This window comes from Struthio camelus, chromosome 1 (genome assembly GCF_040807025.1).
Source record: "Struthio camelus isolate bStrCam1 chromosome 1, bStrCam1.hap1, whole genome shotgun sequence".
NCBI classification, from domain to species: domain Eukaryota; kingdom Metazoa; phylum Chordata; class Aves; order Struthioniformes; family Struthionidae; genus Struthio; species Struthio camelus.
The window spans coordinates 162,577,476-162,593,313 of NC_090942.1; the positions used below are offsets into that span (position 1 = coordinate 162,577,476).

At 38.9% G+C, this 15,838-nt stretch overlaps 1 protein-coding gene across 4 annotated transcripts; it reads left to right on the plus strand.

Moving 5' to 3' along the window:
* Positions 1-13,344, plus strand: POGLUT2 (protein O-glucosyltransferase 2). 4 transcript variants are annotated; one of them, XM_009680100.2, is made up of 10 exons: positions 1-788; positions 3,389-3,594; positions 3,986-4,191; positions 4,944-5,021; positions 9,407-9,579; positions 10,658-10,895; positions 11,484-11,693; positions 12,141-12,230; positions 12,764-12,868; positions 13,089-13,344. In XM_009680100.2, exons 1-10 carry the CDS (start codon positions 610-612, stop codon positions 13,104-13,106), a joined length of 1,503 nt encoding a protein of 500 aa, XP_009678395.2. In that variant the 5' UTR covers positions 1-609; the 3' UTR covers positions 13,107-13,344. The 4 variants fall into 4 exon arrangements, with proteins under 4 accessions (XP_009678395.2, XP_068783865.1, XP_068783854.1 ...); XM_068927764.1 differs by having other exon boundaries at positions 186-285; XM_068927753.1 differs by having other exon boundaries at positions 197-311.
* The last annotated feature ends 2,494 nt before the right edge of the window (positions 13,345-15,838 follow it).

Here is a 15,838-nt window from a genome sequence, read left to right on the forward strand (position 1 = left end):
ACAGCCAAGACGGGGGAAGCGCTCGGAGCCGCCGGCGCCGCACCTCCGGAGCTGACGCAGCTCCCGCAACGGCCGCTAACGGCCAACGGCCCAACGGCCGCCCGCGGCGGAGCCCGACTACATCTCCCAGCCCCCGCCGCCGCCGCCGCCGCCGCCGCCGCCGCCGCGCGCGGGAAGTGCGACACCAGCCGCCGCCGCCGCTCCTTCGGAAGCAGTTGGGCCGGGCGGCCGGCCCCGCCGCCGGCCCCTTCCCTCTGACGCCCTGCGGAGCCGGGGGATGCTGCGGTGAGGAGGAGAGCCGGCAGCCACAGGCACGGGACAGGGCGAGGGCGGCGGCGGGCGGCCCCACGACCAGGCGGCGTGTGCCCCGCTTCCGCCTCCCCCCCGCCCCCCATGCAGCCGCGCCGAAGGCGGGACTCCCCGGTGCCGCGGTGAGGGGCAGCAGGCAGCTGTGCGGGCGGCTTTGTCCTGACCGGAGCCTCGTCGTGGCGCAGGTGTGACGGAGCCGTTGCCGCCGCGGCCGCGACTGAAGCGCAGCCTGGCCGTCCCCTCCCTCTGGGCTCACTCCTGCTGCCTGGCGGTGTTTTCCCGTCAGAGGGAGCCCCGTAAATGTGTAGCATTTGGCTGCTTTGCTTCGCTCTGGGAGTCGCGCCGCTGGGTGCTGTCACGGGTGGAGGGAGCCAGCTGAGCCCGGAGCACACGGCGGTATGGGGACCCGGGCTGAGAGCCGAGGCTGTCCTCCCCGCTCGCTATTTTTATGTGCAGGCCGTGGACACTGAAGGGCAGCAGTAAGTATGGTAGTTTCTTCTCACAGAGGCTTCGCGTTTTCGTTACGGGCGGAAAATCGAGAGATCGGTTAAAATGTCACCTTCCTACTCCACGGGTGTAATTTCATGTCCACCTTCCCTCCCCCCATCAAGGTGGTGAAATAATTTGCACTGAGAATTACAGACCTCTCCAGTTGTCCTTCTCCAGGCCTTACTCCCCCCAAAACAGGTGTGCAGGTGTGCAGTTTTCCCTCAGGCACGTTCTTAAATAGTTGCTAGGTCTGGCTTCAAATCATAATTGCTGGATTTTTTTTTGGGGGGGGGGGGCATGTGAAGCTTCGTGCTTTCCCCCTTAGAAGCAGATACTATGTCTTGTAACTTAAGCATCCACTTGTCTAAATTCCCATTCAGATTTGTGCATCCGCAGCAGGATTGGCCTTACCTACTCACATCCTTCCTGAACTACTTTAACCTTTCATTAAGGAAACTTAGAGTTTTTTGCAGAAAGGGAAGTTACAGGTGCTGAAGGCTCCTTACATGGTTTGTTCTCTATATCAGTTGGAAAGCCAGTTTAATCTTTGTATAGGTGTCAAATACTACATAACACTCTCTTTAAATTAATTGTAGCAGGCCTGTTTGCCTGCCAGTAATAAGAAATGTGTATTCTTGTGGAGTATTGGACTAAAAAAACGTTCAACAAAAAGTAAGGGCAAATTCACTGATGAAATAAAAGGCCAGAGTGACTTTAGTGGAGCTAGACTGTTTCTGCCATTGGTTAATTTGTCTAATTGGTTTGATTTTTTTGCAAGATCATCCGTAGTAGGGAGTTGTTTATAAAGTAATTTTGATCCTTTTCAAACTCCTCTGAACTTGTTTTCGTTGCGCTAGTTTAAATTTAACTTTTATACCAAATTTTATATGAGATGAGATGAGAAAGGCAGTTTAAAAAGTTAGCAAAACATGCACTTTGGTCCAACCAACAAGTTATGATTTATTCTACTTTGTCAAAACCTTAACAATAAATGATTAATTTATGATATGGCCACTCTGTTTTCCTGCTTCTTTCCACTGCTAGCAGTATCAGTATTTCTCCTGAACGTGTAGTCAATATAGTCAATTAGAAAGTACTCCAGAGACCCCTAGGTAAACTTTATAGGAATTGAGCAGGTAAACTTAGTTTTCAAAGGAAACTCATGGCTTTCCATTTCACCTGCATGTTTTCTCATTTCCTTCTTAAGAAGGGGTGTGTGGCCTTATTCAGGAATCTTTATAGCAGTGGAGTCAGCATTATTCAGGCCCCATGGAGATCCCTCTAGGATGTTGGGGTAAATAATAGAAGCATCTCGGTTAAGGAGCACTTCCCATGTCTTAGGTCCAGGCACATGCCTCAGCTAAATCTCAGCTCTGTATTAGGATGAGACATGGTCCTGCCTTCCTTTTCTACAGGTTCCTAGAGAAAGGAAACCTTGAGTGTAGAGGCTAGATGGGAGCTCTGAATGCTCCAACCAGGCCTTTCAGTAGTCCAGGTTGGATGCACCGTGGCATACACAAGCCTGGAAGCTGCTAATTCAGTTGGTCTTGGCCAGTAGCTATTTTCTGTATTTTCAGTTCAACAGACAGCTCTCCAGTGTGTCTGGACAAGTTTGAGGAAAGGTGGCCAGGCTGCTAGGCTGTAATCTGATAGTCCAGCCTCTCTCCCACCACCTCCCTTTTTATTCCAAACCCTTCTTACATATTTGGGTCCACGTTCAAAGAGAAGGAAGAAAACAGGCGAATTCAGCGCTCTGAATGTACCAACTTTATTGGTAACATTATCAACATTAAGGTAATATAGTAACATTACATTAACTATGATTTTTCAAATTATTGTGTTTGTTTTTAGGCAGAATTTTCTGTGATTGGTATGTGGTGAATTTTAATGTAATCCCTTACGTACTTGTTGAATTGAAATGTTTTTTCCCTTACTAAGACACTGGTATTTGTGATATCCTTTTTTTCCTGAATGAACTACCGTAATGATTAAGAACCTTGAGTATTATCAGAAGTTTAATTTCATTCTTATTTCCATAAATAATATCTGGAAAATAGTGTAAACTGGAAACATTTTAGTTCCATGTATGTAAAATAATGGAAGTATTAAGCTGGTAAAATGAAGCTTGCTGTGCTGTTTTTTTTATAACTACCAAGTTCCATTTATCTGCGTGCTTACCACCTTTTCATGAGTCTGCACCTAGGCTATTTCTATTAAAGGGCTGCACTGCGTTTTTAAATGTTCTCTGTTTCCACATAAGCCAAAAAATACAATATTTTCTATACCGTTCAGCATGTAACACCAAGTAATTCGGGAAGTGGGTTCATGAGTGTCTGAGTGGAAACTGCTTGTTAACTAGTACTCCTAACAACACACGACGTTGTGTCCTTACATTATAAGGTAACCCAGTAAAACTCTCTTTGGAAAAATCATGCAGTACTTGTGAACGTTAGGAGATGTGGCTGTAAAGGCCCAGTGCAGCTCAGTGAAGTCACTGGTAATCTGTCAACTTGAAAAGGGATGGATCAGGCTCCAAGAAAACTGTTGTGTGTTTACTTTTCAATTAAGCTCCCACTTATTCTCTGCTTAGGTTCACTTCGTCACCAGGTGAAAATGCATTCCAGGTGAAGATAACTGCTCCAGATGAGCAGTTCACTCGGGTTGGTGTACAAGTATTGGACAGGAAAGATGGTTCCTTCATTGTGAGATATAGGATGTATGCAAGCTACAAAAACTTGAAGATAGAAATTAAAACCAGAGATAAACATGTTGCAAAGTCTCCATATATTTTAAAAGGTAAGCAGCAGTACTGTACACAGATTTCATATTGTAGCTTTTTTTTTCACAAAGTGTGAATATTTTCTAGGACTAACATAGAGCGTCTCAGGAAATGCTGAGAACTATCAAATCCCATTGGAGTTATGGACTAATTATAAATGCCCTCCATATACTGTTCAGCAGAGAAAACAGAACAAATAGTATGAAGTTAATACCTATTGAGCGCATGGAAAGCATTCAATCAGAAGCAGCTAAGCATGACTTCACTGGCGTCAGAAAATGTCCATTTAGAGTTGCGGGAGGATTGGCCCTAAACAATGAATGCTCAGTGCCTGACCCTTTTGTTCTGAACTCAATGGCTTGATAGTATGACTTATTAAAAATAAACTAATAACTGTGTTCCTAATAGGACCTGTTTACCATGAAAATTGTGATTGCCCTCAGGAAGAGATCAGTGCATGGCTGGAAGAGATGGGCTGCCCTCAGAGCATTCCACAGATTCAAAGAGACCTAGCAAATTTTCCCACTGTTGATCCAGATAAGATTGCAAAGGAAATTCCGCAGAGGTTTGGACAAAGACAGAGTTTGTGTCATTACACCATCAAAGATAACGAGGTATAGTATGGGTTGATCTGAAGTCCATATAGGGATCTGGTGACAAGTGATCAGTTAGGCTACTTGGCTTTTTTCTGATTCAAAGGCACATGTTAATCTGTTCTTTAAGAAACTGCCTTTGTTTGCTTCTCTATCCTTGAAATAGAATACTTTGCAACTTGAATATGAGTTCAGTAGTATCTGTCCTACTTTGTAAAGTGTGTTCTGTCCATGTCACAACTGAAGCAATTGAAACATAATGAAGGTAAATTACTTTCTAAGGTCATACAAACAATCAATATGAGAACCAGGAACATAACTAAGTCTCCTAAATGCTAGTTCAGTTTCCCGTTCTCTGAGTAATACTGCTGTGGAGTGTCATGATCATCTAATTGTGACATGCATCAATAAATTATGCTGTGCATAATTCTGAGGTAAAGAAATACCACCTGGCTCCATTGAGGATCAGAGCTGCAGTTCTTTGTAAAAAAACTACTGCCTTGAGTAGAGTTTCACAGGGAAATGAGAACAAAAGATCACAACAGAAACAGGCAACCAGTTTGTTTACATGAGACAGATCTAAAATGTCTGCAAAGAGCAAGTAAAGCTTGTCTTTTTTCTTCTGCTTTCCTACAGTTTTATGAGACAAGATTTCTAGAGCTTCTCAGTTGATTCATAAATCTGTAGATAAAGTCATACAATCTGTCTGACTAGATCTTTACATTCTCTGAAATGAAAACACTAGTCCAATAAAAACTTTGGATTATTTTCAGGTTTATATAAAAACATATGGGGAACATGTTGGCTTCAGAATTTTCATGGATGCCATACTTCTGTCTTTGACAAGAAAAGTGAGTATATCCATACAACCAATTATTCTATATGTCAATTTTTAAAGAAACAGGGGCTCAGTAAATACACTTTGGTATATTTATTACTATATGTGTTAAAAAGCTGTTTTTGTTCTTTGATTAATAATTGAAAGATCAGATGGATTTTTCTGGTTGAAGTTGGGATGTTCTGGAATGCTACGTGATCAGTGTAGGGAATATCACAAATGTTAATTTAATTGATTAGCAGACTTTATAGCAGAGCTAGGTAGACTTGAAGAGTGTGATTTTTCTATAGAGTAAATTGGTCGTCTTGTAGGATCTAACAGAAAATTCTGTCTTTGCTATTACATTTTATAGGATGAAGAAAAAAATAGGGACTTTATGTATCATTCTCCATTAAAATCAGTATGTTGAAAATAGGACAGGAAGGGTTGAACAGGAGGACCAAAAGCCCACCAGGTGGCACGTGGGAAAGGTCCCTCAATGTATAAGCAAAAACCACCACACAGGCTCTTTTCTAGGGAGTCTTAAAAAAAAACCCCTAACCTTCTGTATATAGAGGTAGAAGGAATAAAGAAAGGGCTGAAGTTTCAGCACACACAGATTGGGGCACTCTGAACATCAGAGATACCTGTAGAGCAGCCTACGGAGGCTTCCATAATTTGGACAAGTTCCAGAACTGTCTAAATCATGGTAGGGATGTCCCGACTCCTATAAATATCTAAAGCAGAAGAGGTGCAGAAATGGTTGCAAGTTTGGTATTGCATTATCTTCAAGGCACAATGCAAGCTCTGAGCATTTAAATTGTAAGTTCAGGCTTTAAGAAAGGTGGCTCCAGGGAACTGAAATTAAATAGCAATACAGAAGATAGAAGGCAACTATCAGGAAAAGGGGAGTTGTTAGTTCCTCTAATAAACCATATTAAGGGCAAAAGGACAAATTCTCCAAAGCGAGAATAGAAAGAGACCAAGGTGGCTAAGGAACCGGTTTCCAGTGACTTGAAATGCGATAAGGAATTGTGCAGGAAGTGGAAACTAGTTCACATTACTGAAAGATTCATTAACATTATTAATACATGTGATTATTACGTACACAGAGTAGCATAAGAAATATGATGATACCTGAGTTAATATCTAACTCCTTCTGACTGTAAAAAGACACAGTACTTGTCTTTGAAAGGATAAAAAGAAGACACAGGAGCTACTAAAGTTTGGACTTGTTACCCTAACTAAATTCCTTAAAAATGTATGCAAAAAATAATAAGCACATTATTTGTAAGCATCAGTATCAAACAACATAGATTTACCATGAACAAATCAAGCCAAACCTATATAATTTCCATCTATAATAAGATAATAGACTTCATGTCAATATATTTCATGCCAAATATTTTTATTTTAGGAAGGCTTTTGAGGGTAAGTCTCTTGAGTTTCTCATGAGCAACACAGGAAAATTTTGATTAGAAGAACCTAGTGTAACATGGTTGGAAAACCTTTCTTAAAGAGTAGTTGCCAGTGGTTCCAGACAAGGAGAAAGATGAAGATGTTTCTTCAGAGATTTGTCCTAGGTCCGGTCCCCATTTACCGGTTTAGTTATATTTTGACTGAATGATGAATAGAGAGTATACTTATTAAATTTACAGATAACATAAAGCTGGGAGAACCTGCAGGCACCTTGCAGAACAGCATCAGAATTAAAGATTTTCTTGACAAGTAAGAGAAATTGTATGAAAAAAATGGACAAGAAGGAAGTGATAAAGGCAGCATACTACATAAAGACAGGATAAATCAGACAATTATAGCACCTTTTAAGATAGGAAATGAGCAGTTATTTCTGCAGAAAAGTGGGACAATTATAGTATTACAAATTTAACATGAGTCAGCAGTGGCATAGTGCTGCTGCAAAAAAAACCCCCACATATTAACAGGATAAGCGTTTGAAATAAACCTGAAGTATCTTCCTTTCCACTGTGCTCAGGATTAGTAAGACCTCAGCTGTGCTACTCTGTCTACCTTTGGGTACCATGCTTCAAGAAAGATTGTTCAATTAATGACATTGCAGAGGATAGTGGTAAGAATGACTAGATGTACAAAGAATGATTCATTTAAATGGGCATTGTTTCATCTAACAGAAACTGATGGAGATATGAAGATAGTCTTATTATCTAAAAGGTTGCTCTATGAAAGATGGAAGGAAGCTGTTCTCTATGTCAGTAGAGTAAAATGAACAGAGTAGAATAAGAAATAATGTAATTAAATCACATCAAGGGGATTTAGGTTAAATGTTGGAAAAGACTTTCTAAGGCCAAGAAAAACTATTTATGGTTCCAGAAAACAGAGTTTACTTCATCCCCATTAGATGGCATTAGAAATTTTTGTTCAGTAATGTGATTGAACAACAATATAGCTGTTGGGCTGGAGAAAAAAATGTAACCTGTTGAATGGTTTTGTCACTGCAGATATAGATAAAATGTGATTTGTAGCTTTTATGTGTACATTATAACCATTAGATGGCACTGTACTAATAAAGATTACTGCTGAAGATAGAAAGTATATCCAAACTCCCTTTGAAATGAAGGTACACAATAAAACCTCTTCTGTCAGTGTGTACACAGAAGGCAAGAACTACAGCTTTGGGTCTCTCTCTTTAGAATTTCTGGATTTGTCTGCCAAAGGCTTTCATATATCATCAGGTTAAAGAAAATACCTTCAGACATTTGGGAGTGTTTACCCCAAGTCTGATACTTAGCAAATGATTAATTCCTATCTCTGTCCAGAAAGATACATTCGATTAGAAACTTAATGAAATGTATCTGGGCCACAGAAAAATCCTGAAATGTTAGAATGTGAGCAGCCATTTTGACTTGAGGAATAAAAGGGTTTAAAAGGAGAAAAGTTTTCATACAAATATATAGCAGGGAGTCAGCAATATCCTTATAACTATATTTTTTATATGTGTATGCATATTTTGATTTGCGAATTATTAACATGTTATATTCAGAATTGTTCTTCCTTCAGAAAAGGTATTTTCTCATATAGATATTAAGATAATTGATGATAAAACATGAACAGAATATTCCTAATCATACGTGATCTCTGAATTGTCTGACACTACTCAGGACAGAGATCCTGGAGTTATTCCAAGAGTTTTCCAAAAACACCAGCTTAATGATCACATATTCATAATATTCAAATGCTGCATTATGAATTATTAAGGAAAGAAGCAAGAACAAAAGAAAAAAGACTATATTATTGTATAAAACCTGTGACATGGATCTAGTAATACTCTGTGCAGTGCTCATTTCACTGTCTTGAAAGGAACTATAGTGACAAGGCTGTTCAGATGTCAATTGACTTGTACATAGAGATAGGCTAATTTGACTAGCATTCTTTTGCTTTGAAAGGGGCAACTGAGGGAGATGTAGAGATTTATTTAAAAAGTATGTCATGAAGAGGGTGAACAAGGAACAGATGAGAGAGTTTTGCAGGCACATTATCCCTGCGTTCAGGATTCTGTAAAACGCAATCGTATTTCCCCTGCAGCCTTCTGCTGTTCAAACTGAAGTGTCCCCACATTTTTACTTTCTCCTTGCAAGGCAGCTGGTCCATCCCCATCATAGTAGCTGCCCTTCTTTGTACCTTCTCTTACTTTTGGAGAAGTGCTGCTAGTCTCTCAGAATGCGGGTGCAACAAGGCTGTCTATAGCAGCAAAATTATACCCCCTGTCCTGTTCTCGCAACATTTCTTGGCAATGGCCAATATTTTGATAGCGTTTTGGCTGCCGCTGCACATCGAGACATGTGATTTCAGATAATCGTTTCAGTATTACCAATGCTTTAAATAAGTGAGAATGCAGTACCATGCTGTGCTTAATCATTAACCCTAGTGTTGACTGAATGTAGTTCATTCCTGTTACTTCTCTTGTGTTGGATCTAGCCGCTATGCAGATAGAGGGCAAATCAGATCAGTTCACCGATACGTCAGAAAAGTAGGTGACCACCCAACAACAGGTTTCCATACGGTCAACAAGATGGTCCAACTTATGTTGGAACCACGTGATTGCTTACTATATCCCAATGCTAGACCGGGACAAAGACTATGTGGCTGATCACGTGAAGTATAACATGAAACTATCCTCTAACCTGAGGTGCTCATATACCTTAAAAAAGACATGTGATTTTGTGTGATTCTTTAAAAAATATATATATTGTAGGCTTTACTGTCTGGTCTGAGTATTCTTAATACAACATTTCTGAACTTTAACCATCTGTTACGGATGGATTGAGAATATAATTGACCTAGCTCAATTTTCTCTCAGTGTAGTTGTTCTCAATATGTCAGATGTCAGCAGAAGAATATTGCTTTGTACTAAAATACATTTGTGCCTGCTTTGTATCTGTGTAGGTGAAAATGCCAGATGTAGAATTTTTTGTTAACTTGGGGGATTGGCCTTTGGAGAAAAAGAAATCTCCGCAGATCTTTCATCCTATTTTCTCATGGTGTGGGTCCAGTGAGTCAAAAGACATTGTCATGCCAACATATGACTTAACAGACTCAGTTTTGGAAACTATGGGACGGTAAGAAATCCCTTACAATTTTCACAAAAATATTACAGTGAATAATCTTCCAAAATATATTGTCAATATATTAACAGTTTTACTATTTATTTATTCAGATATTGGTAGCCTCTAGCTAGGCTAGAAATATGTAATTAACGTAGTTAATAACCATAACCAATTTATGCACTGTAGATCATGAATTATGTATATTAAAATATACTTCACTATTTCATTTCAGAAATCAAAATTAATCTGAATGTGGTCAAGTCAATGAAAACAGCACTTAGAGTGAATATTTGGTGGGGTCTTTTGTTTAGTTGGTTTTTACTCCGTGAACCTGCTGACAACTGGCCAGGTCTCTTTCTTCATGATTTTCCTAGAATCCAGTCTGTTTCTTTTAAAATCCTACTTAGCTAAAATTCTCAACTTGAGTCTTATCATTTCCCACTTTGATTCCTGATGATACCTGGCCTTGGTAACAGCTGTATTGTCGTCTTGAAACGCTACAAAATCAGTTTCTAAGATACCTTCATTACCCATTTTGAATCTCTTCATCACTTCACTGTATTTAGTTCAGTTTCCTTCTCTTTATCAATAAGACTTTTCCTAAATATGCTCCCCCCGCTCTGTATGTTTTAATTGTTTAGTTTAAGCAAGGTTTTAAAGGAAGTGAAATACCTCGCATTAAGCCAATGACATACAAACCTTGCCTGGGACTATCATGGCTGCCTCATTGCCATTATCAGTCATGGCATTATCCTGCACCACCTTCATCTGTCTGGCAGCCGTATCCACTTTCAGCCACCTTTTTTCCACGACAACAAATAGGTATCCTTTCCACACACAATGTCACCATTGAACTGATGCTGTTTGCCACAAACCTGTTAACTTGACGTTCCTCATACATTTTTATCATTGCAAAAATATGAGTGCAAATGCATATATGGGCGTACCCATGACTGACCTTCATCTTTTGTTGTTTGTGTATTGGTGCTGTAAAGTCTTTCAAATAATGGCACTGAAATACATTTAAGTAACATGTAAAGAAAAATTCCAGTAGCTTTTCTTATTAAATCACTTATCCTTTCTCTTCCAGAGTCAGTCTGGATATGATGTCCGTTCAAGCTAACACTGGCCCACCATGGGAAGACAAGAACACCACAGCGTTTTGGAGAGGACGTGACAGCCGAAAAGAGAGGCTTGAACTTGTAAAACTCAGCAGAAAATATCCAGAGATCATAGATGCTGCTTTCACAAACTTTTTTTTTTTTAAACATGATGAAAGCCTCTATGGCCCCATTGTTAAGCACATTTCATTTTTTGATTTTTTTAAGGTAGGTCACTAATTGCTTTCTGTAGACCTAGGTACACAGTGTTTCTTATTATCAAATAACTTTGCACATATTATTTATAATAAAGCGATTGCAGTTTTCCCACCCAACACCAATGATAAGCATGAGTAGACATCCCTCTAGTGGGCTTAGCTGCTGTGTAGCTCTTAGATTGAAGATAATTATGTTTGATTTACATCTGAAGGTTCAGTAGAACCCTCTTGTGTAATCTAATAACTCCAAGTTCCTTTTTATTTCTTTTTCCTGATTCAGTGATCAGGACTACTAACATAACTAACATAGTGGGAAAAATCAATGGATGAAGTGGCACACCTACCCTCACATCAGAGGATGAGCGTCTAAGAATGTCCAGAGAAATTAACTGATGAAGAGGGCCTCTCTGTGTACTCTCGGCATTGTGATGAATCCCAAACTAAATAACAAAAACTACTTAAAAATTGATGCTTGACTAACCAGTCCTACATTTCTCAATAACAGCAAGTCAGTAATACCCAGTGCCCTCAGATTAACAAAACCTAACCGAGCTATTCAGATCTTCTGTTTGTTAATAACTATGGTCATTTTTTTCAGTATAAATATCAAATTAATATTGATGGCACAGTGGCAGCATACAGATTGCCTTATCTACTAGCAGGAAACAGTGTAGTGCTAAAGCAAGACTCCATCTACTACGAGCATTTTTATAATGAACTGCAGCCATGGAAACACTATATTCCATTTAAAAGTGACCTGAGTGATCTACTAGAGAAACTACAGTGGGCAAAAGAGCATGATGAAGAGGTAAATATATATTTATAAGTAGTCAGCAATGTGTCTTGGCAAAATAAGAGAGTAAAAAGTGCATTTGTTTAACATAAAAAAATCTATTAGAAGGATTTCTGCATGAGTGTTATCAGCTGTATAAATAAGAAAAACACTTCTTTACAATACATAATACTGCCCCTAATTTGGAAAGTAAGTTGAATTCTGGAGAAATTAAAACTATTTTCATAATAATGCCTTCCTTTTAAAATTAAGAATGCTTAAATTTTTTATCTTTTAAATTTATCAGTAGGAGCTTTATGTGACTGTTTCATGGACAATTCAATTCAGGGTGTTTAAGTATTAGGTAAAAATAAATGATTAATTATTCTAAACAATCAACACTATATTTAACTCCAGAAGCAATATCACCATCCTGAAATAACTTTCTGACAGGATTTTTTTAAACTTTTCTTTTCTTCACAGGCCAAAAATATCGCAAAATCTGGACAAGAATTTGCAAGAAATAATCTCATGGGAGATCATATTTTTTGTTACTATTTCAAACTTTTTCAGGTTAGTCCATTTCTAACTGCTACTAGCACTGAAATAGAAATCCCATAGAAAAAAATCAGGGAGACAGAGCTGCTGGAAATTGGCCAATCCAGTACTGAAGCCACAAAGCAAACAGCAGTAATCAAGAACTTTAACTAGATTATAAACATTGTATGCAATTATTTCCTAGGAAACCTCTTAAGACTATATTGGCAGATGGAGAGAAGGAATCAGATCACATAAATCTTGATTAATCTGCAAGAATATGTTGCCCACAATGATCAAAGAATTCCACGTCAGACATACACCCTGTGAACCACAGCTGAAAATATCTGTGCATTAGCACCAAGATATTAACTACAATGAGGCACCCACAGGGGTTCCTGTCAACGATTAAGTATCTGTTTACTCTTTCCGTGACACAGTATCGAGGAAGAGATTGTGCAGCCGCATTACTTTTACAGAATTATTCAGCTGAGTTGTTGCAGCATTTACAACCAAATGTATAATCTGAGAAGTTTATGAACTAACAATGCATTTTTTTTTAAAACTAGGAATATTCCAGTTTGCAAGTAAACGAGCCAAAAATCAGAGATGGCATGGAGAAAGTGCAGCAGCCTGATGATGACCTTTTTCCATGTACTTGCCACAGAAAAAAGGTACAGTACAGAGTGTTAAAGGTAGAGCAAGTGCTGAATGTCTTCAGTTCATCTTCAAACAAATTGGTACAGCCATTGTGCAATAATGCATAGTTATCAGTTACCACAATATTAAGACATATCAGTCTTTGAAACTTTTTTTTAGTGCATTTGCAGCACTAGATAGTTGAAAATTGAGTTTACAATGAACTGAAAAATGGTTGTTCCTTCTTGATTACAGACCAAAGATGAACTCTGACAAAAAGAAATAAAATCATTTTTTGGAATATTTACCCACATTAAGAATCCCTTCTTAAGGAAAGAAGGAAAATTTGAATTAAAATTTCAGTGGATATTATGAAGTTTATTGCATCATGATCTATGTTTGGAAGAAAACCAACCATCACCAATTTTCTTTTTATAATGCAGCAGTCATTGAACTTTGTTCAAAATGTTTTTATAATTTTTTTAAAAAATAAAAACATCTTTATATCAGAGCCATGTGTTCTTGTTCTGAAATACCTCTGAAATGCAGATACTTTTCATGAATACAGACCACTTGTGTGTACTAGGTCTAGACACAACCATGTTCTGCAAAAATGATTAAATATGAATTGCAAACCTCCCACCCAGTTCATCTATCCAAAGTGGTCTTTTTCAGACCAAACTTTGTTCCTTCTGAGAGAACCAGCATTCTCAAAGACAACAACGTGGGTTTTTTAATATATTGTTTTTAAGTGTTACAGAATCTTAAAGGAAAAACTCATTTCTACTGGACATTTTGAACTTTTTTTATCTAGTATTTTTAAGTTCTGTAGGATTTTTTACAGATGTTTTGATTGTGAAAATCTTAGTCTCTCTGGCAATCTAAAGAGAATTAAGCAGTGTATATCAGTGACTACTGAAACGAAAGTGATCGTTATTTCTCTAGGCTATTTTATTTTTAAAATATCTGCTCTCTGCTGAAACTGCTCAAGTAACTCAACTATTACTTTCTGAGCATGTTAACATCATCTCAAAATGCTGTATAGGTAGATTCACAGTCAAATCTAAATTCATGAGATTCAAGAGTCAGGACATATGTTTCCAGCCAAAAATGAGGATCTGTTTTACTTTGCAAGTCTGTATTACATAGCAAGTCAAATTAAAATCCCTATGGCTTGTTTCTTTGTGCGTCTCTTTTGGAAACAGCTACGAACCTTTGAATGTGTCCCATACTTATTTCATAACGTTACTGTTGGGAGATCAACATTTATGAGCAATCCTGTGAGAAACAACGGAGGGATATTATATCTGATCAACATTTAACTTTCATCAGTATAATGATTATTTTCGCTGTATCAAAAGTGAGCCTGCAAGTATATTGTTAGCAGTAGCCTTCTAAACGCAACACTGATAACTCACAGTTGTCTGCAAAGTAGTTTTATAGAGCCAGTTCTTATTTAGTAAGCTGATTAGCTGGCTTAGTATCATAAGCATATCTAATTTACTGTTCTAAGCTCTTCCTTTACCGTAGCAGAAATCCCTTTCATATGGCTAATAAACAACAAGCACTAAGCCTTACTGATCATATTTTCAATTAAACAAAAAGAATGTTAAAGAAATAAGGCCAACTGGTTTTGCTTTTTCTGCATCTGGGTTCTGTGAATGATTGTGGAAAAGTAACTTCTGTTGTTTACTCTTGACAAGAAGGAAGACTTTGTTGGATCGTTTGCTAAGCCACATATGCCATATATTTTTAAACTACAATAATCTAAAGTCTTCAATAGCTATTTTTCACATTACTACACCAAAATAAAGCTATCGATCCAATCACCTGACCAAAACATTACAGAAACCATCTGAGCTCACCAGGGCTGACTCAGAGTACATTTAAGCAGCTCTGTAATGTCACGCACAAAAGCTGCTCCCAGGAAGAACCACCAGGCTAGAACTGCCTATTCACTTCAGACTGATTGCACTGTAGCAGCAAGCTACAAGCCATAAAAGCAAGAATGACAGGAGCAGGTTTCAGGGAACTCTTGGCAATGGAGATAAGTCATGTATTCAGGAGACAATAACAAGAAGCTTGTTATTGCTTGGTTATTGTTGGTTACAAGGACCAACCAGCCATTCATCTCAGGGTCAGGACTCAAGACTAGAGCTGAGAACAGAAGTATTTCAGCTGTTTCCCAGTAAAGCAAGAACATGGCTGAGTTCTACACTTTTTAAGGCCCAGGTCTGCCAAATCTCAGCTGGACTGATGAGGAGTACATAGTGAGACAATGTTATCATCCAGATGAACTCCAGGCCTTTAGAGACAGGATACAAAAGATACGCTCCTGGTCTTGTGGGACAACTGGCGTTGGCTATAAAGGAGCAGCACATAAGAAAGAGGCAGGCACCCGCTCTGGAGACTCTGCATGCCAGATTCCCATAAGCCTGCAATATGGCAGTTTGCCATCAAGTACCTGGTGGTGCCAGATAATAACTGATTAGCCCCTGAGATATCCTGGACACTATCAACACATTCTGGATAAACAACTTGCTGAAAAGTACCAGGCCAATCCAGGAAAGTGGGCTTTCCAGTTGTCTAAGAATACCAGATCTTTCCCAGATACAAGATCTTTCCCAAGAGCCTCTTTCATTCAGAAATTCCCTTCTGTAGCACAGCCCACAACAGCAAAGTGCACAAAGCTTGCATTTCAGAAATTCCTCCTGCACAAACAGGTTTTCTTTCCCATGAAACCAACAGCAATGGTGCAACAATACTTTGTTTGTCAGCACAGCCACTGTAGCACATACCCCTAACAATTTCTACCAAAGTCCCCATTCGTATCTAGAGGCTAGTGAACATACCTTTTCAAGGTTCACAGGCCTTGCCTCCAAGATAGTTTGATCTCTGCACAAGATAGCACTGACCAGATCATCAGCACTTGCTGTGCACTTTGAGTGCATGCAGGAAACGCTTTCAAGCCCAGTGGATAGGTTGTTTTCGCCCCTCAGAAGGAT

What these genes read in the sequence shown, in the direction of transcription:
- POGLUT2 (XM_009680100.2), top strand. Translation starts at nt 610, where the DNA reads ATGTGTAGCATTTGGCTGCTTTGCTTCGCTCTGGGAGTCGCGCCGCTG. An exon ending in TTCTGTCTTTGACAAGAAAA is followed by an intron (nt 5,022 to 9,406) that starts GTGAGTATATCC and finishes GTATCTGTGTAG; the next exon opens with GTGAAAATGCCAGATGTAGA. An exon ending in CAAAAGAGCATGATGAAGAG is followed by an intron (nt 11,694 to 12,140) that starts GTAAATATATAT and finishes TTTTCTTCACAG; the next exon opens with GCCAAAAATATCGCAAAATC.